The following is a 27,337-nucleotide window of genomic DNA, read 5'->3' as shown; positions in this document are numbered from 1 at the left end:
CAACCGGACAACATGGGCGCGATTCTCCGCTCCCGCGCCGGTTGGGAGAATCGCCTGGCGTGCCATTTTTCCATGCGACGCCGGTCACCCAAGCGGTGAGAACGGCCCCGTGTTCTGCGCGGCGCAGGCTGGAGAATCGCCCGAGACACCCAAAATGGCGATTCTCTGCTATCCCCGCTATTCTCCGGCCCGGATGGGCCGAGCGGCCTGCCCAATACGACGGGTTCCCACCGGCGCCGTCCACACCTGGTCACTGCCAGCGGGAACAGCGCAGGAACGCTGGGCGGACGGCCTGTGGGGGGGAGGGGGGTTTCTGCACCGGGGGGGCCTCAAATGGGGTCTGGCCCGCGATCGGTGCCCACCGATCGGCGGGTCAGCCTCGCTGAAGAAGGACCTCCTTTCCTCCGTGCCCCGCAAGATCCATCCGACATCTTCTTGCGGGGCAGCCTCGGGGAGGACGCCAACCACGCATGCGCGGGTGATGCCAGTTATGCGGCGCCGGCCGCGTCATTTACGCGGCACCAATGCCCGGCGCGTGCTGACGACGCTGCTTTCGCGACACGCCCCCCGAGATCCTCCCGGCGCCGCTCCTAGCCCATTTTCGGGCCTTGAATCGATCGCAATTGGGGCCGTTTCACGCCGTCGTGAAACTCGACGGCGTTCACGACGGCGTGGGCACTTAGTCGCGAGAGCGGAGAATCGCGCCCCATGTATCAGTAGAGTCCATACTGAGGAAATTTCCTGAGATATTTCAAGGCTTTGACACTTTACCTTACACATATAAAATCCAATTTAGAGGAGAACACAAAGCCAGTAATTCACGCACCGAGACATGGTGTTGATGGCCATTGAAAGATAAATTGAAGGCTGAGCTAGAAAGGGTAACAACTTTAGGCATGATTAAGCACTGCTCTGATCGAACCACAGTGTAAATACTGGACGTTACTTTAATGGCAACGTTTCTAAGTGCCGTTCTGGGGGATGTTTCTCGCCGGCCGAGATCGCGGCCCGTGTTTAATGGCACTTAGTGCCGGAAATGATTCCCCACGAGCTTCTCGCCATTACTGGCTGTCTCGACGCCTGATTCGCCAGACATGCACCTCAGAGTCTCACCGCTAACAAGGGGGAGCTGCTTTCAAATGCTTCCTCACCATTCGCTCCCAGTCATCACACAAGCGTGGCAGCGCGCAGAGCTGCTCCTCTCTTTGGTGATGCCGACTTCACAAGGATTATTGATGCCATTGGTTCATAATGGGACATCCTGCAACCCCGAGGGGGTTGGAGGCCCAGCAGCAGGACCATCATTTCTACCCAGGATCAGTGGCAGCTGCTGTCAGAGCGGGCAGCATGACCAGGAGGACCACCGTCCAATGTCAAAAGAAGAGCAATGATAAAGACCAAGGACGGCATGGTGACACGGTGGTTAGCAATACTGCCTCACAGCTCCAGGGACCGGGTGACTGTGTATTCCCCCGTGTCTGCGTGGGTTTCCTCCAGTGTTCCGGTTTCCTCCCACAGTCCAAAGACGTGCAGGTTAGGTGGATTGGCCATGATAAATTGCCCCCATAGTGTCAAAAAGGTTTAGTTACGGGGATAGGGTGGGGGTATGGACTTAAATAGGGTGCTCTTTCCAAGGGTCAGTGGAGACTCGATAGACTGAATGGCCTCCTTCTCCACTGTAAATTCAATGATTCTATTACATCCACCAAGCAGCAAGGGTAAGTTACCACCTCTCCCCGGCATCAATTCTGCCTGCCACCCCTACAGATCACTGGCTGATACCTCACACCGTCCCCACATACAATCTTTGTGCTTGCTCCTCAGCACCCCCTAGCACCCACCAGCAGAACTACTGCATGTCCAGGTGCGGTGTCACACATGCCACCTGCTATAGACCCGCCTGACCATCACATTTAGGACTCACAATACCCTCTCTTTGTACCCACAGGAGAAGACGGGGGGGGGGTGGTAGGGGAGAAATTCCAGAAATTCAAGCCCTCACCCCCTGGGAGGGATGAGTCCTGGAAATTGCAGGGGTAACCGAGGAGAGAGCAGCCGCCTGCGCCACAGAGGTGAGGATCCACTGTCCCTTCACCCGATGACCTGTCTCAAGTGAGTTGTTCATGTCAGACAAAATGGTCCTTGTCTCTCACTGACCGCATGACCATTGTCTCACAAGACCTCCATAGAACTCCGAGGAAGACCACCATCGAGGCGTCACAGCTATCACCTCCGCCTTCTACCAGCTCAGAAACCTACCTCAGTGGACGACATTAATGGACAAGCTTCTGGGACACAATCTGATGAGCACCACATGGCTGCTGATGCACATCAGGTGGAGGCAGGAACAGCCGAGGGAGACAGTAGTCAGAGGTCCCAGTCAGATGTCGAGCCTCTGGACAAGGTTATCCCAGAGCTGATGCAGATGATAGGACAGAACCCTGAGATTCAGGGGGGATTAGAAGAGTCCCAAAGGCTACGGATGCAGGAGATGATGCCGACAGTGCGTGGCACCAAGGCCAACACTGCTAGGGTGGCGACCGCAGTGAGAAGCTTGGAGTATGATGTCTACGTCTTGAGTGGTGGTGCCCAAGGCATGGCTCGGTCCATGGTGACCGTGGCTAAGGTCCTCGACATCATGTCCCACTCGATGAGGGGCATGTCCCAGATGCAGGTGGACATTGCTGAGGCACTGTAGAGCTTGACGCAGGGCCAGATGACTCAGAAGCCTTGGAGCTAACACCAGCTGTCCCTCCATCCCATGGTGACGTCAGGGCCCTTCGGGCATCTTCAGGGAGGAGGAAGCACTGGACCGCAACCCAGGGCCTGCCACCAAGGAGATAACGGCGGTCTCAAGTTCTTTCGAATCCCCCCATCCTGACAAGAGCACATCTCCAGGGCACTGAGCAGAACAGGGTGGCACCGGTAAGTTGGTCGCAGCCTTCCAGCTCCAAGCCCTCCGGAGGAAGTCCGCCATGGGCATCACAGGCCACAGGCTGAAGAATGCAGTGGATTGGGGAGGGAAGGAGATGAATGGGGGTGAGTGTGGGGATGGGGAGGAAAGGAGATGAATGGGAGTGAGTGTGGGGATCGGGAGGAGGGGAATGGGGGGGGGGGGGCGATGGGGAGGAGGGGAATGGGGGTGACTGTGGGGAAGGGAAGGAAAGGAGGGGAATAATGGGGTTGAGTGTGGGGATGGGGAGGAGGGGAATTGGGATGAGTGTGGGGATGGGGAGGAGGGGAATAGGGGTGAGTGTGGGGATGAGGAGGAGGAGAATTGGGCTGAGTGTGGGGATGGGGAGGAGGGGAATGGGAGTGAGTGTGGGGATGCGGAGGAGGGGAATGGGGGTGAGTGTGGGGATGGGGAGGAGGGGAATGGGGGTGAGTGTGGGGATGCGGAGGAGGGGAATGGGGGTGAGTATGGGAATGGGGAGGGAAGGAGGTGAATGGGGGTGAGTATGGGGATGTGGAGGGAAGGAGGTGAATGGGGGTGAGTGTGGGGATGGGGAGGAGGGGAATAGGGGGTGAGTATGGGATGGGGAGGAGAGGAGGGGAATGGGGGTGAGTGTGGGGATGGGGAGGAGGGTAATAGGGGGTGAGTGTGGGGATGGTGAGGGGAGGAATGGGGTGAGTGTGGGGATGGGGAGGAGGGGAGGAAAGAAGGGGAATGGGGGTGAGTGTGGGGATGGGGAGGGCGAACTGACGGAGAAAGCCTCATCCTATGAGAAATCAGATGTGGATGAGGGCCTCCGTGGTCCTCCGGGCATGCCGGACCATTGCCGCCGCCTGTTTTCCATCCTCCAGCGCCTCCTCAGGCTCATCCTTCATCCCCTCCCTGTCCGCCTCCTTCTCCCTCAAATGAGGCTGACCCAAAATGTCACACCGCTGCTGTGCCACGTTGTGGCGACCACCACAAAGTGGGAGACCCTCTGTACTGCAGTGCACCACCAAAGTGATCCAGGCATCGGAACTGCACTTTGAACAGTCCGAAACACCACTCAATGATTATTTCATTATTTTGGGTCTCAGCCTCTGTCTCCAGCCTCGGAACTAGCGTCATCAGCCAGGACCTCAACGATTCCCCCTGATCCCCCAATAGCCATCTCCCAATATGGAGACATGGTTAAAGGAGGGACAGGACTGGCACCTTAACGTTCCGTGATTATGGTTGTTTTAGATGGGATCGAAGGGGAATGAAAATAGGTTGGGGAGTTGCATTGCTGATTAGGGAGCAGATCACAGCTGTGTTGAGGGAGGACATATTGGAGAGACCTTGTAGTGAGGCATTATGGGTGGAACTCAAGAATAAAAAGGGTGAAATCACAATGCTGGGAGTGTATATAGACCTCCCAATAGCCCGAAGGAGACAGAGGAGCAGTTGTGTAGTCAGATACTGAAAAGGTGTGAAAAAAGCAGGGTAGTTATGATGGGCTACTTTAACTTCCCCCACATTGACTGGGAATCCCTTCCAGCCAGGAGCTCGGTTGGAGAGCAATTTGTAAGATGTGTCCAGGAGGGCCTTTTGATACGGTATGTTGACAATCCAACCATGATGGGGGACATACTAGACTTGGTCTTGGGGAATAAGCCAGGTCAGGTGATTGATGTTTCAGCGGGGGAGCATTTTGGGCTCGTCCTGGATAAGGACAAGAGTGGCCCACGGGTGAGGATGCTTAATTGGGCAAGAGCCAATTGTATCCAAATTAGATAAGAACTGGGGAATGTGAATTGGGAGCGGCTATTTGAGGGCGAATCCATGTCTGACATGTGGGAGGCTTTTAAAGGTCAGTTGATTGAAGTGTAGGACAGGCATGTCCCTGCGAAAATGAAGGATAGAAATGGCAGGATTCTGGAACCATGAATGTCAAGGGAAATTGTAGGCTTAGTCAAAAGAAAAAAGGAAGCATATGATAGGTCTCGGCATCTAAAAACTGATGAAGGCCTTGAGGGGTACAGTGAAATGGCTGGACCACATTAATTCCAAACCATCGGGATTTTGGACGGTCAGGGGTGGAGAATGGCGGAGCGGGCCTCTGGCAGTGGCCCCAGGTAAGTGCTGGGCGGCACGTACGCCGCTTTTTGGGGCCCGCCGAATCAGGGGACTGGCGCCGGTCCCGATTCCTTGTGGGAAAATGGATTCTCTGCCCCCGCGCCGGCCGCGATTTCGGCGGCTGGGTGCAGAGAATCCAGCCTCTTGACTTACAATGTGTTTGACCCGTGGTGACTTGCTAGTTACATAAAGCACTCACCACACCAGCAAGAAAAGCATCTGCATGTCTTCAACATCTTTACCAGGTGGCTCATTTGGATCAATGTCATACACCAGGTCCTGCAAAGTCGCCTTGCTTCAAACCAGATTGCCTTCTGGACCAATATGTTCCCCTGAGGCCGGTGTTCAAGGTTCCAGATATCTCAGAAAAAATTGTCCTTCTTTCAGGCTACAGAAAAGGAAGGAAACAGCAGCAGTAGCCTCCAGGCATTTGCAGCCACCAGCAGGAGCAAGCAGCAAACACAACCTGCAGCACCACTTGAGAATATTTTGTTTATTAACAGTCAACAATACCTTTATACAAAAAAGATACAAACAAACTACTGAATAGTCCACATATCACATTAACCGACAAGGAGAAGGCACTGTGCCATACACACAAGCACCTGTTCTCTACAGAATAGCGGTACAAACACAACAGTGGATTTATACAAAGAAAACCAAAAACCAAGGGCGTCATTCTCCGACCCCCCGCCGGGTCGGAGAATGGCCGTTGGCCGCCGTGAATCCTGCCCCCGCCCCCGCCGAAGTCTCCGGTACCGGAGATTGGGCGGGGGCGGGAATCGGGCTGCGCCGGTTGGCGGGACCCCCCGTTGGATTCTCCGGCCCGGATGGGCCAAAGTCCCGCCAAGAAATTGCCTGTCCCGCCGACGTAAATCAATGTTGGTATTTACCGGCGGGACCAGGCGGCGTGGGCGGGCTCCGGGGTCCTGGGGGGGGGGGGGGGCGCGGGGCGATCTGACCCCAGGGGGTGCCCCCACGGTGGCCTGGCCCGCGATCGGGGCCCACCGATCCGCGGGCGGGCCTGTGCCGTGGGGGCACTCTTTCCCTTCCGCCTCCGCTATGGCCTCCACCATGGCGGAGGCGGAAGAGACTCTCCCCACTACGCATGCGCGGGAAACTGACAGCGGCCGCTGACGCTCCCGCGCTTGCGCCGCATTTCCGCGCCAGCTGGCGGGGCAAGAAACGCCATTTCCGCCAGCTGGCGGGGCGGAAATCCCTCCGGCGTCGGCCTAGCCCCTCAATGTTGGGGCTAGGCCGCCAAAGATGCGGAGCATTCCGCACCTTTGGGCCGGCGCGATGCCCGTCTGATTGGCGCCGTCTTTGGCGCCAGTCGGCGGACATCCCGACTACTCGCATCCAAATCAACTCACCGCTCTCTTCACCCGCCTGCAGCTCCCAGCAGCAGATGTATATCAGTAGAAAGTCGCTTGGGGTAGCGCAACAATACATCAGAAAGTTACACTGACACAGAGCATGGTGGAAGAGAGAGAGAGCACTCCAGGCCTTTCCGGACTCCAGGCCTTGGACAAAAAGGGCTGCAGCAGACAAACATACGGCCTCCAGACATCAAACAGTCAACAGTACAATGACTCTTCTCCGCCCCACCCACCCCCCTCACAACTCCAGCAGTGGACCCACATCAGTGGAAAGCCACTCAGTGGTGGGCATAACAATACACCAGTCACACTGACACAGAGCATAATTGAAGATTGGGAGAGTACCCCTTTCACGCCCCAGCAATGGCAGTAGGTTCCGGACTACAAGCCACACAAGCAAAAGGGACTGCAGCAGACAAACACATGGCCTCCAGACATCAAACAGTGGACAGTCAACAGTACAATCACAAACTCACAACATCTGGGCATGCAACAGCACAAGACTCACCTGAAATCTGCATGGCGTCCAGACATTAAACATTAAACAGTCACCAGCACAAAAAGCCACCAGTAATCTGCAAAGACATTTCTTTAAGACCTACAAGTTGTTCTGTGGAATCGAGCCACCACCCTTCCCCTCCAGCAGGTCCCCTGACTTCCACCCTTGGTCCAGGCCACAGAAGTAAAAGAGGCGGCAGTAAGCAAACACACGGCTCCTAGACATTGAACATTGAACAGTCAGAAATACAAGAAAGGCACCAGCAAGCTGCAAGAGCAGTTCTTCATACCTCCAGCAGGTTGCTCAGTTGAATTGGGCCACCACCCATCCCCTTCATCAGCACTAGCAGTAGCTCCTGTACGGCAGGCCACAGAAACAAATGAGGCGGCAGCAAAATGACGCACAGCTTCCAGTTGCTGCAGCAGCATTCTGGTCACCCTGCCCCTCGCTCCCCCTCTGACAGCTACCAGCAGCAGACTCCCAAAGGCAGGAACAATCATTACCTGTAAATCACACTGACAGACAGCACAACAGAAGAGTGAAAGAGCACCACGTTCCCTTCAGGCTGGCAGTAGGCCTGCTTACATATACAGTGGGCTAAACAGCTGGCTTGTAAAGCAGAACAAGGCCAGCAGCGCGGGTTCAATTCCCATACCGAACTGCTCGAGCAGGCACCGGAATGTGGTGACTAGGGGCTTTTCACAGTAACTTCATTTGAAGACAACTGTGACAATAAGCGATTTTCATTTATTTCATTTCCTCCATTTGCCTTATTCCAGGCCACAGAAGCAGAAAGGGCAGCAGCATACAAAAACTAGGCCTTCAGGCATTTTGCAGCCAAAAGCAGGAGCAAACAACAAACACACCCCACAACCATTTGAGAGATGTGAAGTGTTCTCACAGCTACCAAGGCCAAATTCTCATTAGCAACAGCCTTCAGCTGTGAAGCTTAGAGGCTGCTCACAGTCAAATTGAGTTTAAGTGACCTTCAGCATAGAACCAAGAGTTTGGCAGGACAAACAGGCAGCAGCTTTAGTTACCCCTGTTATGGGTCTCCACAATATTTAAAGATGACTTGACGGTCTCACAGACGAAAAGCCTGAGGGGGGGGGGGACGATCCCTGGCCTTGAACGCTTCAGCCTCCCAACCAAGCCCTACCCCCTGAGGGGAGCCTCACCCCATCCCCAGCACTTTTTCAGCAGCTCTGTGGACCTGAGCTGCAGGCCTGAAAATGGAAATGTCTACTCATCTCATTTCCCCTCAGAAACCAATGTGCCAGCTTCACGTTTTTAATAAAGAATATTAAACAATGTCCGCTCTGTTTCTCATTGGGGAGCCAGTTAATTCCTGGGAGGCTGTTGCATTCGACTTCAGTCTGGCGAATGAGATGGAAGTGAATGCAAATGCATTCAGGTTAATGGTATGCTCACCATATTTGGACATGACCTGGAACTCGCGATCGGGAGTGGGCCAGTTAGATGGCAAACTGATTCACGCCTGGTGCGAATCGTGATTTTGGGCTTTCCTGCTATTTAACCAGCGGGCTCAGATCCATGCCGGGTGCAACAAGGTGCCTACTGAGTCCGGTTCACACTTAGATACAACTAATGGGATAGAGGTGAGGCTCTTCTTAAAAACTCCCTGTGCCTCTGCTCTCCCGAATGTTCCCACCTGGATTTGATGGGCCGGAATCGGGTGCCGGCATTGACCAATAACATGAAAGGGCCCAAAGACGGGAGAAAGAAACCTAGGGCGTCATTCTCCGACCCCCCGCCGGGTCGGAGAATGGCCGTTGGCCGCCGTGAATCCCGCCCCCGCCCCCGCCGAAGTCTCCGCTCCCGGAGATTGGGCGGGGGCGGGAATCCAGCCGCGCCGGTTGGCGGGACCCCCCGCTGGATTCTCCGGCCCGGATGGGCCGAAGTCCCGCCCAGGAATTGCCTGTCCCGCCGACGTAAATCAAACCTGGTATTTACCGGCGGGACCAGGCAGCGTGGGCGGGCTCCGGGGTCCTGGGGGGGGGCGCGGGGCGATCTGACCCCGGGGGGTGCCCCCACGGTGGCCTGGCCCGCGATCGGGGCCCACCGATCCGCGGGCGGGCCTGTGCCGTGGGGGCACTCTTTCCCTTCCGCCTCCGCTACGGCCTCCACCATGGCGGAGGCGGAAGAGACTCTCCCCACTGCGCATGCGCGGGAAACTTTCGGCGGCCGCTGACGCTCCCGCGCATGCGCGGGGAAACTGACAGCGGCCGCTGACGCTCCCGCGCATGCGCCGCATTTCCGCGCCAGCTGGCGGGGCAACAAACGCCATTTCCGCCAGCTGGCGGGGCGGAAATCCCTCCGGCGTCGGCCTAGCCCCTCAATGTTGGGGCTAGGCCGCCAAAGATGCGGAGACTTCCGCACCTTTTTGCCGGCGCGATGCCCGTCTGATTTGCGCCGGCTTTGGCGCCAGTCGGCGGGCATCCCGCCGTTGGGGGAGAATTTCGCCCCTAATCTTTATAATTTAATTAGATCAGCGTTTCTTTCAGATGTTAGCCCGGGTCAACCAGTCACCAAACCAATATTGTGGTCAACAACTTCCAGTGCAGTTCAAGTGTACAAAATCATAACTCAAACTTAATATACTAAAAGCTCAATTTATGCCTGAAATGGTCATATTTCACCTCCCTGTACATTTCAATATCTGGGTGCAACAAAATGATTGGTGTTTTTTTAAAGGAGTTACCTAACTCTTTTCCCAGACTAGATAGAAATACATTTTATGGGATGTGCTCTTATGTAAAGGTATTTTGGACAGTGTAGAGGCAGAACGTCTTCACTGATTCTCTTCTCTCAGGCTCGAACCTCAGTAAAATCTCCTGATGATGATGATGTTTCACCGCAGTACAGATAACTTTGTCGCCAAACTGCCCAATATTAGTTTATATTGTGCAGTCTCTGCTCAGCTTGAGTCCTTCGGTGGGAGTGGGATATTCGCTAACCCACACATAAGGGTTTAGCTTTTACTGAGCAATGGCACAGGAGAAAGAACTGCCATTTTTCTTTTTACAAATTTAGAGTACCCAATTAATTTTTTCCAGTTAAGGGGCAATTTAGCGTGGCCAATCCACCTAGCCTGCACATCTTTGGGTTGTGGGGGCGAAACCCACACAAACTCGGAGAGAATGTGAAAACTCCACACGGACAGTGACCCAGAGCCGGGATCGAACCTGGGACCTTGGCGCCCTGAGGCAGCAGGCCTAACCCACTGTGCCACCGTGCTGCCCTCAGAACTGTCATTTTTGACATCACAGGTACAGTTAGATATCATCATGTACAAATCTATTTTTCTCCACTCTGACACTATGTGTAAGGACAGTAGCACCTCTTTTGGGAGAGGCTTTATTATACTGGCTGGGCCATCGCTGGCACAGGCTTTGATACCATTGATCCTTAAAAAGGACAAGGACCTAGTGGTGTACAGGTCATATAGACTCCTTAATACTGACGCCAAAATCCTGGCGAAGGCCCTGGCGAGGTAGAGGTAGTCGCGGAAGGGCTTTGTCAAGAGCAGGCAAGAAACAACGAACATCAGGCGCCTGCTGAACATGATCATGACCCCATCTGGGGAGAGGCACCTTGATCATCTCCTTGAACGCAGAAAAGGCCTTTGACAGAGTCGAATGGAAGTACCTCACAGAGGTACTGGAATAGTTTGGGTTTGGAACAGGGTTCACTTCATGGGTAAAACTACTGTACAGCACTCCCATGGCGGGCAGACGAACAAACACCACCAGCTCTGGATACTTCTGGCTGCACGAGGCATGGATGCCCACTATCCCTGCTGCTCTTTGCTCTGCCAATTGAGCCAATGGTGATCGCTCTTAGACCAACAAAGGGGTAAGGCATTCAAAGACAAGACAGAGAGCATAGAGTCTCACTCTACACGGATGACCTGCTCCTCTACCTTTAGAATCCCCTGGCCAGCATGGAAGGAATAATGGAACTCCTCAGGGAGTTTGGAGCCTTCTCAGATTACAGCGGGGCAGAGCTGGGGAGACTGCCGTTCAAGCTGGCCCAGCCCAAATTCCGATACCTAGGGATCCAAATAGCCCACAGAAGGACATGGATCCACAAATGGAACCGACGAGTCTGGTGGAGTAGGTAAAAAGGAACTGCAAAGGTGGGATTTGCTCCCGCTCTCCCTAGAGGGGAAACTGCAGACGATCAAGATGGACGTATTGTCTAGGTTCCTCTTCCTGTTCAAATCTCTCCCGATCTTCTTCCCCAAAGCCTTTTACACCAAAGCTGACAAATTATCATGCCGTTGGTATGGCGGGGCAGGGGGGGGGGGCAAGTATTAGGAAGAAGGTCCTTCAAAAAAGAGGAATGTGGGAGTCCTGGCCCACCCGCATCTCCAGTTCTACCACTAGGTGGCCAGTGCAGACAGGGTACGGGGATGGGTCAAGGAACCGGGAGCAGAATGGAGGAGAATTCCTACACGGGGACTTCCTACCCGAGCTCTGGCCATGACCCCACTTCCATCCTCCGAGCCAGATACTCAAAAAGCCCAGTGATAGTTGCCATGCTGAGAACATGGGAGCCAACTGTGACACCACTTCAGTCTGACCAAGATGTCCACTATGGCTCCCATCTGCAAAAAATCACAAGGTCACCTCCGCAACAATGGACGCCTCCTTTAAAAGTTGGAGACAGGACAAAGGGACAACCAATAAAGTAGGGAAAAGGAGAGCGGGGAAACACCAGAACAGAGAGCGAAACAAGGAGGGGGAGGGAAGAATTGGAAGGGGGAGGGTGGAAGTCAGGAGGGTAGGGCGGGCTGGGGAAAGAACCACAGGAAACACAGGGCAGGTAGGAGGCAACTGGAAGGGCCAAAGAAGAATAAGCGAAAGCAACCACAGCAGCAATGCACCCAGCGGACATGCCCTTACCCCCCCCCCCCCCAAACCCCCCAGCATAGCCCAGTGCCAGGAGGCAACCAAAACAGGGGACAAGTCCTCATAGCAGTACGGGCTGACCACCAAGGGGCTCCCAAACAGGACCCCCCCCCCCCCAAAACTAGATAAAAGCTCCCTCTCAGGGGAGCGCAGACATCTATCAGCCCCACAAGACCCCAAGGGCATACCGAGGACACCTGTATGGCCCAGCTGGCAATCAGTTGCCATTGTTTCAGTAAATCTTTTCTTTTTTCTTTCGTATCTTTCTCGATGTATGATAATTGAAACTACAGTTGTTGTAATTGGTGTTGACACATGTGTTGGTTCTGTCTTACTCTGAAACTTTTGATACAAAATGTTAAAATTTCCAATCCAAAAAAATGTTCAAAAAAAAGGTTTCACGCCATTCAGGACAAAGCAGCCCACTTGATTGCTCCCCCTTCCACAAACATTCACTCCCTCCACCATCGATGCACAGTAGCAGCGTGTGTACCATCTACAAGATGCACAGCAGGAACTCACCAAGATTCCTTAGACAGCACCTTCCAAACCCATGACCTCTACCACCTAGAAGGTCAAGAGCGGCAGATACTTGGGAACCCCACCACCTGGAGGTTCCCCTCCAAGTCACTCACCATCCTGACTTGGAAATATATCACCGTTCCTTCACTGTCACTGGGGCAACATCCTGGAACTCCCTCCCTAACAGCACAGTGGGTGTACATACACCACATGGACTGCAGCGGTTCAAGAAGGCAGCTCACCACCACCTTCTCAAGGCCAATAGGGATGGGCAATAAATGCTGGCCCAGCCAGCAACACCCACACCCTATGAATGAATTTTAAAAACCAAAACACCCCTGGATCACACACTCACATCCACATACACCTGCCATATACTCACACACTCACATGGACACGACAATCACTGAAACACACCCCACACTCACACACCGCACACTTACTCACTGACACACACCCCACACTCACTCACACGCCTCAAACGTAGACACACTCTGCACACTCACTCACACACACACCACCCACTCACACAGCCACGCACCCCACACTCACTCACACACACCCACATTCACTCACACACACAGACACCTCACAATCACACACACACTTCACACTCACACACACTCACACTCACTACACACTCACTCATTTACTCACACACCCACACTCACTCACACACCCACACTCACTCACACACACCCACACTCACTCACACACATCCGCACTCACACACCCACACTCACTCACACACACACAGACTCACTCACGCACACGTCACACTCACTCACTGGCACACACCCCACACTCACATACCCCACATTCACTCACACATCCACACTCACTCACGCACACCCCAGACTCACTCTCACACACTCACTCAAAACTAATTCACACAAAAACCCCACCTCTCCCACACTCTCGTATACACACACACTGACCCTCCATTCCCTGCAAACACACCCATAAACACGCACCCAAAAACAAAACACATAGTTAGATACCCAATTTAAATAGTTAGAATGCATTTTTATCTTTAAATTAGTTGGTTACTTGTTTCTATTCTTTTCACACACTGTTAAAGTGAATATGGTAATGCGTGTCCACATATGTCCACATATCAAAGTAATCTGAGACTGGATTTTATAACAAGAATAGTGTTATAATAATATTAATCTGCTTTTGTGTAAGATTTTAAACTTTATTTAAATAGGGTATGTCTGTTCAATGTTGTCCAATATCATCAACAAGGAGTTCTAGGTTATGTGTTTGTTATTTAGAACATTTTGTAATTTGAAATATTTTTGGTTACTATTTTCCAGGTATGCCACCTCGCGGTGTTGATGTATGCCATACACAGCAGAGGCCTTTGCCGCAAGATCTCTCAAACGTGTGTCGATGCCTGGGTGAGTCTTTTTTGATAAATCTAGAGGAGGATTTTGTGCGGGAGACAGCTGAACAGAGGGCACGGGTAGACAACCGTGGAACACAGGCTTCAGTCCGGTCTGGTTAATCTACTGAATTGGCTTTGAAGGTTTGAGGTAGAATCTTCGTGGAATCCAGTGGTGTGATCGGAAGTCAGAGTGACTTCTGCTGGAGAGCAGGGCAGCTGAACACACAAGATCTTGCACTGTCCAGCTTGTGAGTTATGCACCTGCATGGAGCATGCCAAATATCCTGGTGGGGCGGGAAGGACGTCGCTCGCCCTGTTGTCACCTCATAGGCTCCAACATTCTGGAGCCATATGTAAATGGAATCTGAACAGAGGTGTTCACTCTCTGCTAACCAGGACCGCTGGATCACATTTACAAAAATGTCCAGGAGAATCAAGGCAGCTTCGTCATCAGGGGAAGATTGTATCTTGCTAACTTAATAGAATTTTTTGAGGAAATAATAAGGAGGGTCGATGAGGGTAGTGCTGTGAATGGTGCCTATGTAGATTTCAGTCAGACATTTTACAAGGTCCCTCATGGCAGAATGGTCATAAAAGTAAGAACTCATGGGATACAGGGGAAGGTGGCAGGTTGGATCCTAAATTGGCTCAATGACAGGAGACAAAGTGTAATGGTCGATGGATGGTTTTGTGAATGGAAAGCAATTTGCAGTGGTGTTCCAAAGGGTTCAGTGCTTGGGCTCTTGCTGTTTGTTGTACATATTAATGATTTGGACTTCAATGTGGGAGGCTTGATTGGGAAATTTGCAGATGACACAAACATTGGCCATGCAGTTAATAGTGGGCAGGATAGCTGGTATACCCAATACATATGAAGATATTGAAAGGGGTTGAGGAAGAGCGATACCTTGGAGTGCATGTCCACTTGTCCTTAAGGTGGCAGGACAGGTGGCCAAGAAGGCATATGGAATGCTCTCCTTTAATGGGTGAGGTATTGAATACAAAAGTAGGGATGTAATGTTGGAGCTGTATAAAACATTGGTTAGGTCACAGCTGGAGTATTGTGTACCATTCTGGTCACCACATTACAGGAAGGACAAAATTGCTCTGGAGAAAGAATGCAGAGGAGATTTACAAGAATGTTGCCGGGGCTTGGAATTGCAGCTATGAAGAGAGGTTGGACAGGCTAGGGTTGTTTTCCTTAGAACAGAGGAGGCTAAGGGGTGACCTAATTGAGGTATAAAATCATGAGAGGCCTAGACAGAATAGGTAGGAAACACTTGTTTCCTCTCGCTGGGGTTGGTGGGGGGTCACTTACCAGGGGACATAGATTTAAGGTGATGAGTAGAAGAATTAGAGGGGACGAGAGGAAAAACCATTTCACTAGAGGGCGGTGGAAGTCTGGAATTCACTGCCTATGTTGGTGGATGTGGCTGAAATGCTCGATTCATTTAAAAGGTACCTGGACCTGCATCTGAAGTGCTGGACCCAGCACCACAACGGACCAGGTGCTGGAAAGAGGGATTACAATGAGCGGCTAGTTTCATTTTAATCTTTTTTGGCTGGCGCAGGCACAATGGGCCGATTGGCCTCTTTCTGCACTGTAATTTTGCTATGGTTCGGCCCTATGGTTCGGCTCTACGCCTCTTCTCCGGGCTATCCAGGAAAGGTGGGAGGCCTTTTTTCCGAGGGATGGGAGAAGGAGATCCTCCCATCTGACCTTGATGGCCACAGAGGAGGTCAGCAGGCAGCGAGCACCCCTGGGGTTCAAAGAAGGACCACCCTGCAATGCCAGAATCAGACGAATGATCTACTCTGCTTCGCCAGGGTAAGTCAAACTCCTACTCATTGCAAACTCACACTCTCACAGAAGCATCAGGAAGTCTAAGGGTTACTATCCACAGGGATGTCCCACCCAACCAGCAGACGGCTCATCAGCACTCAAATGTGTCATCGCCAATTAATGCACACCATGCCATGGAGGTCCCCGCAGAACTGGCATCTTACTCGCTTATTGGGGAGAGCCCCGCGCACACAACAGGCATGTAGGCTTTCAAACTGCTCTTTCATCCATTGTACTCACAGTTAATTCATCCAACTTAATGCAGGAGAAGACCACTAATAACGAGTGACAAGAGCCAGGCACGGAGTGGGATACCCAGACGACAGAATCCTCACCCCATTAATGGAGCAGCCTGCACAGCTGGCAAGGGAGGGCATTGCCCGTACCTGCACTGAAGGGAGCTCTCAAGACCACAAATGCAGTCAAATGGTCCCCTGAACTAGCGAGGAACCTGAGTTCACAGCATTTCCCATAGTTCTGGCAGGCTGGCTTGCATCATCCATGCAAAATTGCATGTTGTGGTAAACTTTATTGTAAAGGGCATCAGTCGCCTTCCGTCTGTATTTGTCTGTGGCTGATTGCAAGATTCCACAAATATCCCCAGTGAAGCCCTGGAAGGGTCCAGTGGTGGAAACGTTTAGTGTGGCAGTAACTTTCAGAGCCGCCAGCACGGGATGTCCTCCCAAGTCCTCACAGCGTGAGATCATCACTGCGAAGATTGTAAATGAGCACCACCACATCTCTAGACTGCAAGAATGTCTTTCACTCATCTGCAGATATGAGCTGCATCTTCTGTCGATCCTCACTCACATCAAATGTCTTCTTGGATAATGCCCTTCCAGCTTGCTCTGCCAGATCATGACTGACCTGTACGTGTTGAGTTCCACATTTTCCATATACCCCCGATAACCTTTGATTCCCTTGCTCAACAAGAATCTATCTACCCCCACCTTAAACATATTCATTGACTCCGCCTCCACTGCCTTCTGAGGCAGAGTACCAAAGTCGCACAACCTCTGAGAGAAGAAAATGTCTCCTCATCTCTGTATCTAAGGGCGACCCCTAATTTTAAAACTTTGCCCCCTAGTTCTGGTCTCACCCACAAGAGGAAACATCCTTTCCATGTCCACCTTGCCAAACAATTCAGGATCTTGTATACGTCAATCAAGTCACCCCTCACTCTTCTAAACTCTAGTGGAAACAAGCCGAGTCCTGAAATTCCACACTCTAAGACGCTCCCTCTGCTCCCCACCCTCTTTTCTGAACACACTCTACATCCCTTCTCTGGACACCATTTCCCCTTCCCTCCCACCCCCCGCCCCCCCACACTCCCGTCAAATCTTGCCAGCCGCCCACCACAATTCCTATTGTTGGCAGGAGCAGAAGATTCCGCCCTCCTGTGAGAAATGTGTTTTGAGTTCAGAGGCCATGTTTATGGCACAGTACGGAAATTAATTAAGAACCTGAAGTGAAAATCAGCAATTTCATTCATAGGAAATGGAAAATATCACACTGTGGCCTGGAGTTCAGGCGAAGCTAAATTGTTGATGTAAAGTAGGAAGATCTTCACTCAGAATTTAACCATCTGGGATTGTTTCTCTGGAGGCCTGATTTTTAACCCTGGGCAAGAACCAGGACATGTGAGGGTCAAGATGAGTGACAGATCCTCTTGGCCTCTCTCAGGTAGACCTGGGGGACCTTAACCCAGCAGCAGGAGCATGCAGGTAGTGGGAGGTCATCTTGAGTGCCAAAGAAATGGGTGCCAGACCTCTTGATTGGAGTGGGTGTGTGGGCGCAGGAGAACTTGGGAACAGGTGACCTAAGCTTTCTTTGTGGGTCAAGGGTAAGCTCTCCTGATCCTCCTAGCTCCATCGGGTTAAGCAAGCTTAAAAAGACCTAGATGTTGTTATTCTAAGCCTGAAAATCCCGACCAAAAACTGTGATTAATTTATACACAAGAGTATAAAAGTGGGTGGTTGCCATTTTGAAATGTCATCAGCATCTAACGCAAAGTGTGGCCATGCCTTAAACTCCCACGCAAGTTTGCAACTCCACGTATTGTCGTGTTGGGTACTCTGCTACACAGACGAACCAACACGGTTGCGATGGTACAACTCAGTTTTTATTACTAACAATATTTACAATGGTAAACTGGTTACTGTGGTTTGTTCATTACCCTTGAATCTGTGGACCTATCCCTAACAGTATCTTGGAGTGGCACTCAGCACATGGTGGATGTCTGAGTGGCTTGCTGTGAGCTCTGTGCCCTGACCTGTCTCCTGCTGGAATCAGCGGGAAGTGTCGTGTTCCCCGTTTTATAGTGTGTATGCTCTTGCCTGTGATTGGCTGTGGTGTTGTGTGTGTATTGATTGGTCCGTTGATCTGGCCATCAGTATGTATGTATGTTTGCAAAATGATGTTTACCTGAACTTCATGACTTCCCCCCTTTTTTACAAGAACGTGTGCCTATGTGGTTATAAATAGAGATGTGTACTGAGTGCAGCTGAATATGTGTGTGCAATATCTACAGCATGTACATGAGGCTAAACTATATACATGGGGCGATGTCAGGTGCGACATAGCAGCGAGGTTGTACCATAAACAAAACACGTGGAAATGTTAAACGTCAAAACGAACTCCTGTAACGACAAGGAAAAAGAGAAACATATTAACACAGTGGTATGATACATCAGTGAGTTCAATGTTCAAACAGGCTCATAAGTCCAGTCTAGTAGGTGGGCGACGAATTCGGGTTGACCGCCTCAAGGGTGGGTCAGGATTCACCGGCTGAGGAATGGGCCTGGCCACGGGCGACGACGGAATGGGCATGGTGGCAGGAAGCTCCACGAAGTCGACATCAGGAACAACAGGAGGGCATGGCACCGGTGTAAGTTCCCGTAGCGAGCGTGGAAGCAGGCGAAGAGCCCGGCGATTGCGCCTGCGAATGGAGCCATCAGGCATGCGAACCAGGAACGAGCGGGGAGCCACGCGTCGGAGAACTTCGGCAGGTGCTGACCAGCCACCTTCTGGTAGGTGGATGCGGACGTCATCCCCAGGTGCCAGGGCGGGAAGATCAGTTGCCCGTGTATCATGTGCCACCTTCTGGCGAACGCGCTGCTGTCGCATCCTGTGCAGCACTGGAGCATGGTTGGTTGTGAGGACCAGAATGGATGGTAGTGGTCCTGAGGGCGCAACCCATCAACAGCTGGGCTGGCGAGAGGCCAGTGGCTAGTGGGGCCGAGCGATAGGCTAGCAGGGCTAAGCGAAATCCGATCCGGCAGCAGCAGCCTTGCAGAGGAGCCGCTTGATGTGAACGCCCTTCTCCGCCTTTCCATTGGACTGGGGATGCAGAGGGCTAGACGTCACGTGTGTGAAGTCATACAAAGCACCAAAGGAAGACCATTCCTGGCTGGCAAAACAGGGCCCATTGTCTGACATGACAGTAATTGGAATGCCGTGGCAAGCGAAGGTGTCTTTGCAGGCCCTTATGACAGCGGACGATGTCAAATCGTGCAGGCGTATGACCTCTGGATAGTTTGAAAAGTAATCTATGACGATTACATAGTCCCTGCCGAGCGCGTGAAAAAGGTCCACACCCACTTTCGCCCAGGGGGACGTCACCAGCTCATGGGGCAGAAGCATCTCAGGAGGTTGCGCCGGCTGAAACCTTTGGCAGGTGGGGCAGTTGAGCACCATGTTGGCAATATCGTCACTGATGCCCGGCCAGTATACCGCCTCTCGGGCCCTCCGTCTGCACTTCCCGACCCCCAGATGGCCTTTGTGTAGTTGGTCGAGGACCAGCTTGTGCATGCTGTGTGGAATCACAATCCGGTCCAGCTTTAGGAGGACACCATCAATGACGGCCAAGTCGTCCCGGACATTGTAGAACTGCGGGCACTGTCCTTTGAGCCACCCTCCCGTCATGTGGCGCATCACACGTTGTAGAAGGGGGTCAGCCGCAGTCTCACGGCGAATACGGGCCAGACTGGAGTCATCGGCTGGCAGATTTGCCGATGTGACTGCGCTTCGACCTGACAGACGAACCCCTCCGAGTAGGGCGGTGTGCTCACTGCTCTAGATAGGGCATCCGCAATGATAAGGTCCTTTCCCGGGGTGTAGATCAGTTGGAAGTCGTACCTCCTAAGTTTAAGAAGGATGCGCTGGAGGCGAGGGGTCATCTCGTTCAGGTCCTTATGTATGATGCTGACCAGGGGGCGATGGTCAGTCTCAACGGTAAACTGGGGGAGACCATACACGTAGTCATGGAACTTGTCTGTTCCGGTTAGCAAACCCAGACACTCCTTTTCGATCTGCGCGTAGCGCTGTTCTGTGGGGGATCATGGCCTGCGAGGCATAGGTGACCGGGGCCCATGACGCAGTGTCATCCACGCTTTGTGGAGTACCGCCCCAAAGCCGGACTGGCTGGCATCAGCCGAAATTTTAGTGTCACGAGATATGTCAAAAAACGCCAATACCGGGGCTGTGGTGAGCTTAATTTTGAGCTCCTCCCATTCCTTCAGGTGTGCGGGCAGCCACTGGAACTCCGTGGACTTCTTGACTGGGTGGCGAGCCGTCGTGTGGGAGGCAAGGTTGGGATTGAACTTCCCCAGGAAGTTGATCATGCCTAGGAAGCGTAGCACTGCTTTCTTGTCTGCCGGCTGCGGAATGCTGTAATGGCGCTCACCTTGTCTGCATTCGGACGGACCCTTGACCGGGATATGTGGTCCCCCAGGAGCTTCAGCTCGGTTTGGCCGAAAGAACACTTGGCTCGGTTGAGGCACAGGTCATTTTCCCGTATCCGCGCAAAGTCGCGCTGGAGACGATCGATGTGCTCCTGTGGTGTGGTGGACCAGATGATGACGTCGTCAACGTAGACGCGCACCCTTTCGATGCCCTCCATCATCTGTTCCATGATCCTGTGGAAGACCTCGGATGCCGAGATGATGCCAAACGGCATTCTGTTATAGCAGAACCTGCCGAAAGGAGTGTTGAAGGTGCACAGCTTTCGGCTGGACTGGTCCAGTTGGATCTGCCAAAAACCCTTTGAGGCATCCAGCTTTGTAAAGATTTTAGCCCGGGCCATTTCGCTTGTGATCTCTTCCCGTTTGGGTATGGGGTAGTGTTCCCTCATTATGTTGTTGTTCAGGTCTTTCGGGTCAGTGCATATCCGGAGTTTGCCAGAGGGCTTCTTAACACACCATGGAGCTGACCCATGGCGTGGGCTCCGTGACCCGGGATAGCACCCCTTGGACCTGGAGATCCTGCAGCTGCTGCTTGAGGCGGTCTTTGAGTGGCGCTGGGACCCTGCGAGGTGCGTGAATGACCGGGGTGGCGTCCGATTTGAGTCGTATTCTGTAGGTATAGGGCAGTGTGCCCATGCCCTCGACAATGGGCAGGAAAGCTGGCAGGATCCCATGGCCGGGATAACGTTTCCCTTGTAGTCGACCATCTTGCAACGGGATGGCCGAATTGGTGGTCCGACCTTCAAGGCGTAGAAGGCTGACCATGCTATTAGGTTGGCGGAGGCACCAGTGTCCAGACGGAATGTTATCGGTGATCGGTTGACCGTTAGGGTGACACACCATTCATCACCCGGATTGACGCTGTTCACTGGCATCGGCTGGTGGGTCCTGCCTGGAGACAACCGGTTCCTATCGCTTGTGATCTCTTCCCGTTTGGGTATGGGTTAGTGTTCCCGTCCCGGTCGTCTGTGTCACTGGTTTGGATGTCGTCTGGGCACGACTCGTAGTGCGGAGGCTGAATGGTCCGCACGTCTCTGCAAGGTTGTCGGAATTGGGGAGCATTGGCAGGTTGAGCTGCTCGACAGCAGGCAGCGTAGTGGCCCACCTTGCCACAGCGGAGGCATTGTCGATTTAAATGTGCGGCTCCGCAGTTGCAGCACGTCGTATCGTCATGGAGTTCGTTGCGACACCGCGGATGTGCAGTTCGGTCTTGCGTCGAGCGCGCCTGCGCATCACGTCCCTCTGCGTCGACGTCTTTTTTGGTGCGCACAAATGCAGGAGGCCGCAGAAAGCGTGCAAAATGGCCGCCCTCGTCCGGGCCACGGGCCGGGAGGAACTCGATCGCCTGGACCTGTTCGGCCTCGTAGGACGCCTGCCTTGCCGATTCGGGCGCGTAGGACCCCTACCGCGCCGATTCGGCCGCTTGAAATTGGGAGTAGCGGCTGGTCGCGTTTTCATGAAGGACACAGGCTTCGATTGCGGAGGCTAGGGTGAGGCCTTTAATTTTGAGGAGCTGCTGGCGTAGGGTGCCCGTGGTGACCCCAAAAACAATCTGGTCCCGAATCATTGAATCAGAGGTGGTGTCGTAACCGCAGGACTGCGCGAGGATACGGAGGTGTATAAGGAAAGATTGAAAGGGCTCATCCTTACCCTGCAGGCGCTGCTGGAAGAGATACCTCTCGAAACTCTCATTTACCTCGACGCTGAAGTGTTGCTCGAGTTTGAGAAGGACCGTCTTGTATTTGGTCTTACCCTCACCTTCCGCGAACACCAGGGAGTTGTAGACATGGATGGCGCGTTGCCCTGCCATGGAGAGGAGGAGGGCGATTTTTCTGGTGTCCGAAGCGCTCTCCCTTTCGGTGGCTTCCAGGAAGAGCTAGAAGCGCTGTTTGAACAGCTTCCAATTGACGCCGAGGTTTCCAGCGATTTGTAACGGCTGCGGCGTGCTGACGGTGTCCATGGCGCAGGATGGCGGATTCGTAGGTAGGTCTCACAGTTACCGGGTTCCAAACCTGGTACTATGTCATGTTGGGTGCTCTGCTACACAGACGAACCAACGCGGTTGCGGATGGTACAACTCAGTTTTTATTACTAACAATATTTACAATGGTAAACTGGTTACTGTGGTTTGTTCATTACCCTTGAATCTGTGGACCTATCCCTAACACTATCTTGGAGTGGCATTCAGCACATGGTGGATGTCTGAGTGGCTTGCTGTGAGCTCTGTGCCCTGAGCTGTCTCCTGCTGGAATCAGCGGAAGTGTCGTGTTCTCCGTTTTATAGTGTGTATGCTCTTGCTTGTGATTGGCTGTGGTGTTGTGTGTGTATTGATTGGTCCGTTGATCTGTCCATCAGGTTGAATGTATGTTTGCACCATGATGTTTACCTGAATATCATGACACGTATCTCCTGCTTGACCACAGGTATACGGTACGGATAAGTGAAACATCTGTTTGTGAACACTGTTTGTGGGATAATAAATTGAAACTAACTTGTAGGGCGGGATTCTCCGTTATAGCGGCAGTGTTGATGCCGTCGTAAACGCTGGTCGTTTTACGACGGCGTCAGTGGGCCGCTAGGAGCAGTGATCCTGCGGCGCACAAGGGGCCAGCATGGGTGCCATGAGAAGCGCGTGTGGAGTGGCTCCAGAGCGGCGTCGGATACATGGGCCGCGTCGCATAAGTTGCGCGAGCAGCGCATACTGCCGACGCTCGCAAGATGTTCGCCGCCCGCCGTGCAGCCCCGAGATTTAGGGACCACGACCTCGACACACTCCTGGACGACGTGGAGGAGAGGAGGGCAGTCCTGTGCCCCGGACCGGGCGTCAACAGGCCGCGCAGCACCGTCAGGCGTATGTGGAGAGAGGTGGACCATGCCGTCAGCGGCGTGGGGCACATCTCACGGACCGGCGAACAGTGCCGCAAAAAGCTGCAAGACCTAACGAGGGCAGCCAGGGTGAGTACACAGCAACGTGCCCCTGGAACCACCACCCCCTACCTCCCACGCATGTGAAACGCCCCCCCCCCCCCCTTCCAGGAGGACGGCACTACCCCCTCTCTGACCCACATGGGCCGGGTGGCCCGTACTCCTATGACATCATATACCTAACAGCTGTGCTGCATGCGTCGTCATAGGGGTCCAGTCCCAGAAAGGCCAGGAAGTTGGACACCTAGTAAGTTGGCACGCATGCAGGGCACAGCTTAATTGTAGGGGCTAGGGCACGTGTATATAACCTTTCTAATTAAACTCACTGTTACACCAATGCAAGCTGTCTCTGTGCTATGTCCGATGCCAGCAGGGTCGGGTAGGGGACTGAGTGCCACTGTGGTTGAGGGGTGATGGAACATTGAGCCCCAGTGTGTAATGTGCCCCCCCCCCGGACGTCTACGCCACCCCACCCCCAGCGATTCGACAGGGCCATGTGATGGACTGTCCAGCACGCAAACAGGGACCACCCAGGTGGAGGGTGTAAATGTGGCCATGAGTCAGACATTGTCTTAACGATCTGGAGCTCAGAGCTCATGGCAGAGCGGGTTGTCACCTTCCTCCATGGCATGGACCACACCCGCTTCCACACGCAATCGTGTGAACCCAGTCCGTTGTGCCGCAGGTGGATGTGTAATGGAGGGGTGGTGTGGATGCGGTGGTGTGGGAGGTAAGGGTGGTGGGTGGGGTTAGGGGGGGGGGGGAGCTGCCTCTCATGGGCGTTGTGGGAGGTGGGGGTGGTGGGTGGTGTGGTGGGGTGGTACAGTGGTGTCAGTGCCCCTGCGCAGCGAACCCCCACCCCCCTAGTTGGTGAAACGTGCGGTGATCCTGGCCTCCCCTGCTCGCTGGCCCTGCCGGTGGCGTCGCGCAGCCTCCCGTCCATGTCCAGCCCCGATGTCCCGTCGATTGCCGCCCCCCCCCACCCTCCCCATCCTCCTCATCTGGAGCGGCAAGCCCTTCCTCATGCTCCTCTTGCCCCTCTGCCTCTCCCTCCTTTCCTCCAGCACATTGCCTCTCTGCTGGGCTATATTGTGGAGAACGCAGCAGATCACAACGATGCGGCCGACCCTCTCCGACGGGTACTGGAGGGGACCCTCCAGAGCGGTCCAGGCACCTGAAGCGTATCTTCATCAGCCCAAAGCACCTCTCGACCACACCCCTAGTCGCACAATGGGCATCGTTGTCGCGGGTCTCCGCGTGGGTCTGAGGCCTCCGTATAGGCGTCATCAGCCACGACCACAAGGATTAACCCCTGTCGCCCATAAACCAGCCCCTCGGGTCATGCCGTCGGGACTTCGGCCCATCCGGGCTGCAGTGTCGCTGGGAGCCGGAGAATCGCTCACCGGAGAATCGCTCACCGGACCACCTCAGGTGATTCTCCGGGCCGCGTGGCGCCTTTCACGACCACGCCATTTTTGCTTCCTCGGAGAATCCCGAAACGGCGCCAGAGCCGCGCCGCGTGACTTTCCGTCATGAACGACGATTCTCCGACCCGGCGCAGGCTCGCAGAATCCCGCCCCTAATGCTTGTACAGTGTTTTGTGACTGCAAAGCTGCAGGGGGAGGGGTGGTCAATTTATATGTTGAGTATATGAGAAAACATGTGCCGAAATTCTCTGGCCATTCCACTGGCAGTGCTCCCCCACCCGCCAGTTTTCCAGTGGGAAAACCCTAATGGGAATTCCCATTGACAGTGGTGGAACAGATAATCCCACCACCAGCAAACGGCACACCGCCAGGAAACAGGCGGTTGGGAGGCCGGAAAATCCCGGCGATAATATTTAGGGGATGATAAAATGGGCCTGACATGACGGGCCAACTTGCTGTGAGTTACAGTCCCATTTTAGGCCTCATCTGGTCACCCCTATGCTCATGTCATTGGAACCCAACCCAGATATTTTGAGAGAACAGACAGGGGGATGCTGTGGAGTTGGACTGGGCGTTTAGGAGCATTAGTAGCGAGGGGTTGGATTTGGACTTATCAGTGAGAGAAATCATCAGAAGAGAGACTTTGGTGATTGTTAGTCCTGCCCCATCATGTTGATGGGGAAAATATGGGGGTTGGGGGCGTTACATTGTTAAATATATGGACCCAAGCTGTCGTGAACGTGCTCAGTTCCATCCCATCTGTCGAGGGTTTAGGTACATCTGATGACTTACCCCCTCACTTCCAGGGCAACTGGTCAATGATTATAATTTTTAATTCCAGCTGCCTGCATTCGTCAAAATCAGGAAACATCATTTAAATTCAGGGAACATCATTTGAATCCAGTGACAGGAAGCCAGGTTTCACAGGATTTGGAAAACTTGGTGGCTGAGGAAAAATGGGAGCTGACAGGTCCTGAAGAAGGATGTGCGCTTGCAGCCCTGTGAAAATCTGGTAGCAGGGGTATTTAATCAGTCGGGAAGATGACTAGTGGGACCTCACCACTTTCCCATCTGCACTCTGATTAAGTCTGTGGTGAGAAAGCTCAAGTGAAGCCTTCCTACCCCTCACCAATTGAGACCCTTAATTAATGCCCAATTAACCCAGCTGAGGGATCCCTGCTCCCCCCACCCCGCGAAGCCACTCCCCTCATCACTCACTTATGCCTGAGTTCCGGGCTCGGGTGGGTGTCATTCTGGCAGCAGCCCCAACCTACCTGATGGTGCTGCCATTCAAAAGGGCAGCCAGCATCTGATTGGCCAGCAGCTCTCGGCAGATAGGACCTGCCACCAGGGTCCTGATCCCAGAGACAGGCTCGCTGGTGCCCTGTCAGGTGCCTGAGTGGCGTGTAATATTGGCTGGCCTTTCCAGAAAGGGGCCACACGGGGCTCTTGCCAGTCATTAGCAAGACCCCGTCCCCAGGACAAGATTGCACCCATTACCACAATGCTACCTTTCCCTGTAAGAGGGAACTCCTCTTGAGAGGAAATATGTGTTCTTTCAAATGTAATTGTGGTGGCAATTTTAATGTGGATTCTTTTTTTCAGCTTCAATATGTCCTCCGCAACCATCACAAGAACCTCCAAACCCAAGTAATTAAAGCTTACTTAGTCCGTAGATTATGCTTTTAATCAACAAATTGGAAATGTTCATTGTGAGCCAGAGATTAATTCTGGAGTATACGTTATGATTGTGCTTCCAAACATTTCTCAATGTGAACTCATCTTAATCTCATCCTATGACCCTGCCAAGGGTCACGGCCCACATTTTGGAAGCCTTTGCTTTCTGAATTGCCGCCCTTGAACTGAGCATAGTCCACTGGCTGCACATATTTAGAATGTGGATACAGAGGAAACTGGGCCCTGTAGGAATTTTCCTCAAATTTGTAATGTGCTCTGAACCATCAAAACCACTACACCTTAGCAAAATCTAACTCTAATTAAGCCCAAATCCTAACCTTGGGGCAATTGAGCTCACCTTTGTAATATAGTATATGAACATGAAATGGCAAACTAGTATGTTTATTCTTCATGACCCATCTGAAGCCTTTAAAAGAGTTGACCACATCACTGTCCTCCAAGAAGTCGCCATTGTTATCCAGCTGGGTAGGACCTCACTCCCTTCCATTCTTATCATAGTTCGAGACTCACTTGCAATGATTTCTCTTCCTGCTCCCACACCCTTATCTCTGGTGTCCCTCAAAGATCCATCCTTGACCCCTCCTATTTCTCATTTACATGTTGCCCCGCAGTGACATCATCTGAAAACACCTTTAGTTTCTCCACTGAAGACCTCCAGCTCTACCTCACCAACACCTCTCTTGACTCCTCCAGTGCTAAATTATCAGACTGCTTATAAGACATCCTGTACTGGGTGAGCAGGAGTTTTCTTTCCAAGCAAGCCTTTGGAAGACTGATGCCATTGTCTTTGGTTTCCTCTACAAAGGCTGTTCCCTAGCTAGCGACTCAGTCGCTCTCCATAGCAACAATCTCAGACTGAGCTACCTTTGACTCTGAGATGAGCCTTTGTTCTGCCTAGGACTACCTACTTCTACTTCTGCAGTCTCAC

The 27,337-nt window shown here is 53.0% G+C and overlaps 1 protein-coding gene across 1 annotated transcript in view; it reads left to right on the top strand.

Annotated features, from left to right (window-relative positions):
* The window catches only part of LOC140394020 (uncharacterized), a 186,087-nt gene that overhangs the window by 139,781 nt on the left and 18,969 nt on the right, over window positions 1–27,337 (top strand). Inside the window, exons 17-18 of the mRNA XM_072480791.1 lie at window positions 13,704–13,787; window positions 26,317–26,361. Of these exons, the coding sequence (XP_072336892.1) occupies window positions 13,704–13,787; window positions 26,317–26,361 (129 nt within the window). The remainder of the gene's footprint in view (window positions 1–13,703; window positions 13,788–26,316; window positions 26,362–27,337) is intronic.

The sequence above is a fragment of the Scyliorhinus torazame genome, chromosome 17 (assembly GCF_047496885.1).
Source record: "Scyliorhinus torazame isolate Kashiwa2021f chromosome 17, sScyTor2.1, whole genome shotgun sequence".
NCBI classification, from domain to species: domain Eukaryota; kingdom Metazoa; phylum Chordata; class Chondrichthyes; order Carcharhiniformes; family Scyliorhinidae; genus Scyliorhinus; species Scyliorhinus torazame.
The sequence above is the reverse complement of the archived record's forward strand: the minus strand, read 5'-3'. Positions and strand labels throughout refer to the sequence as shown.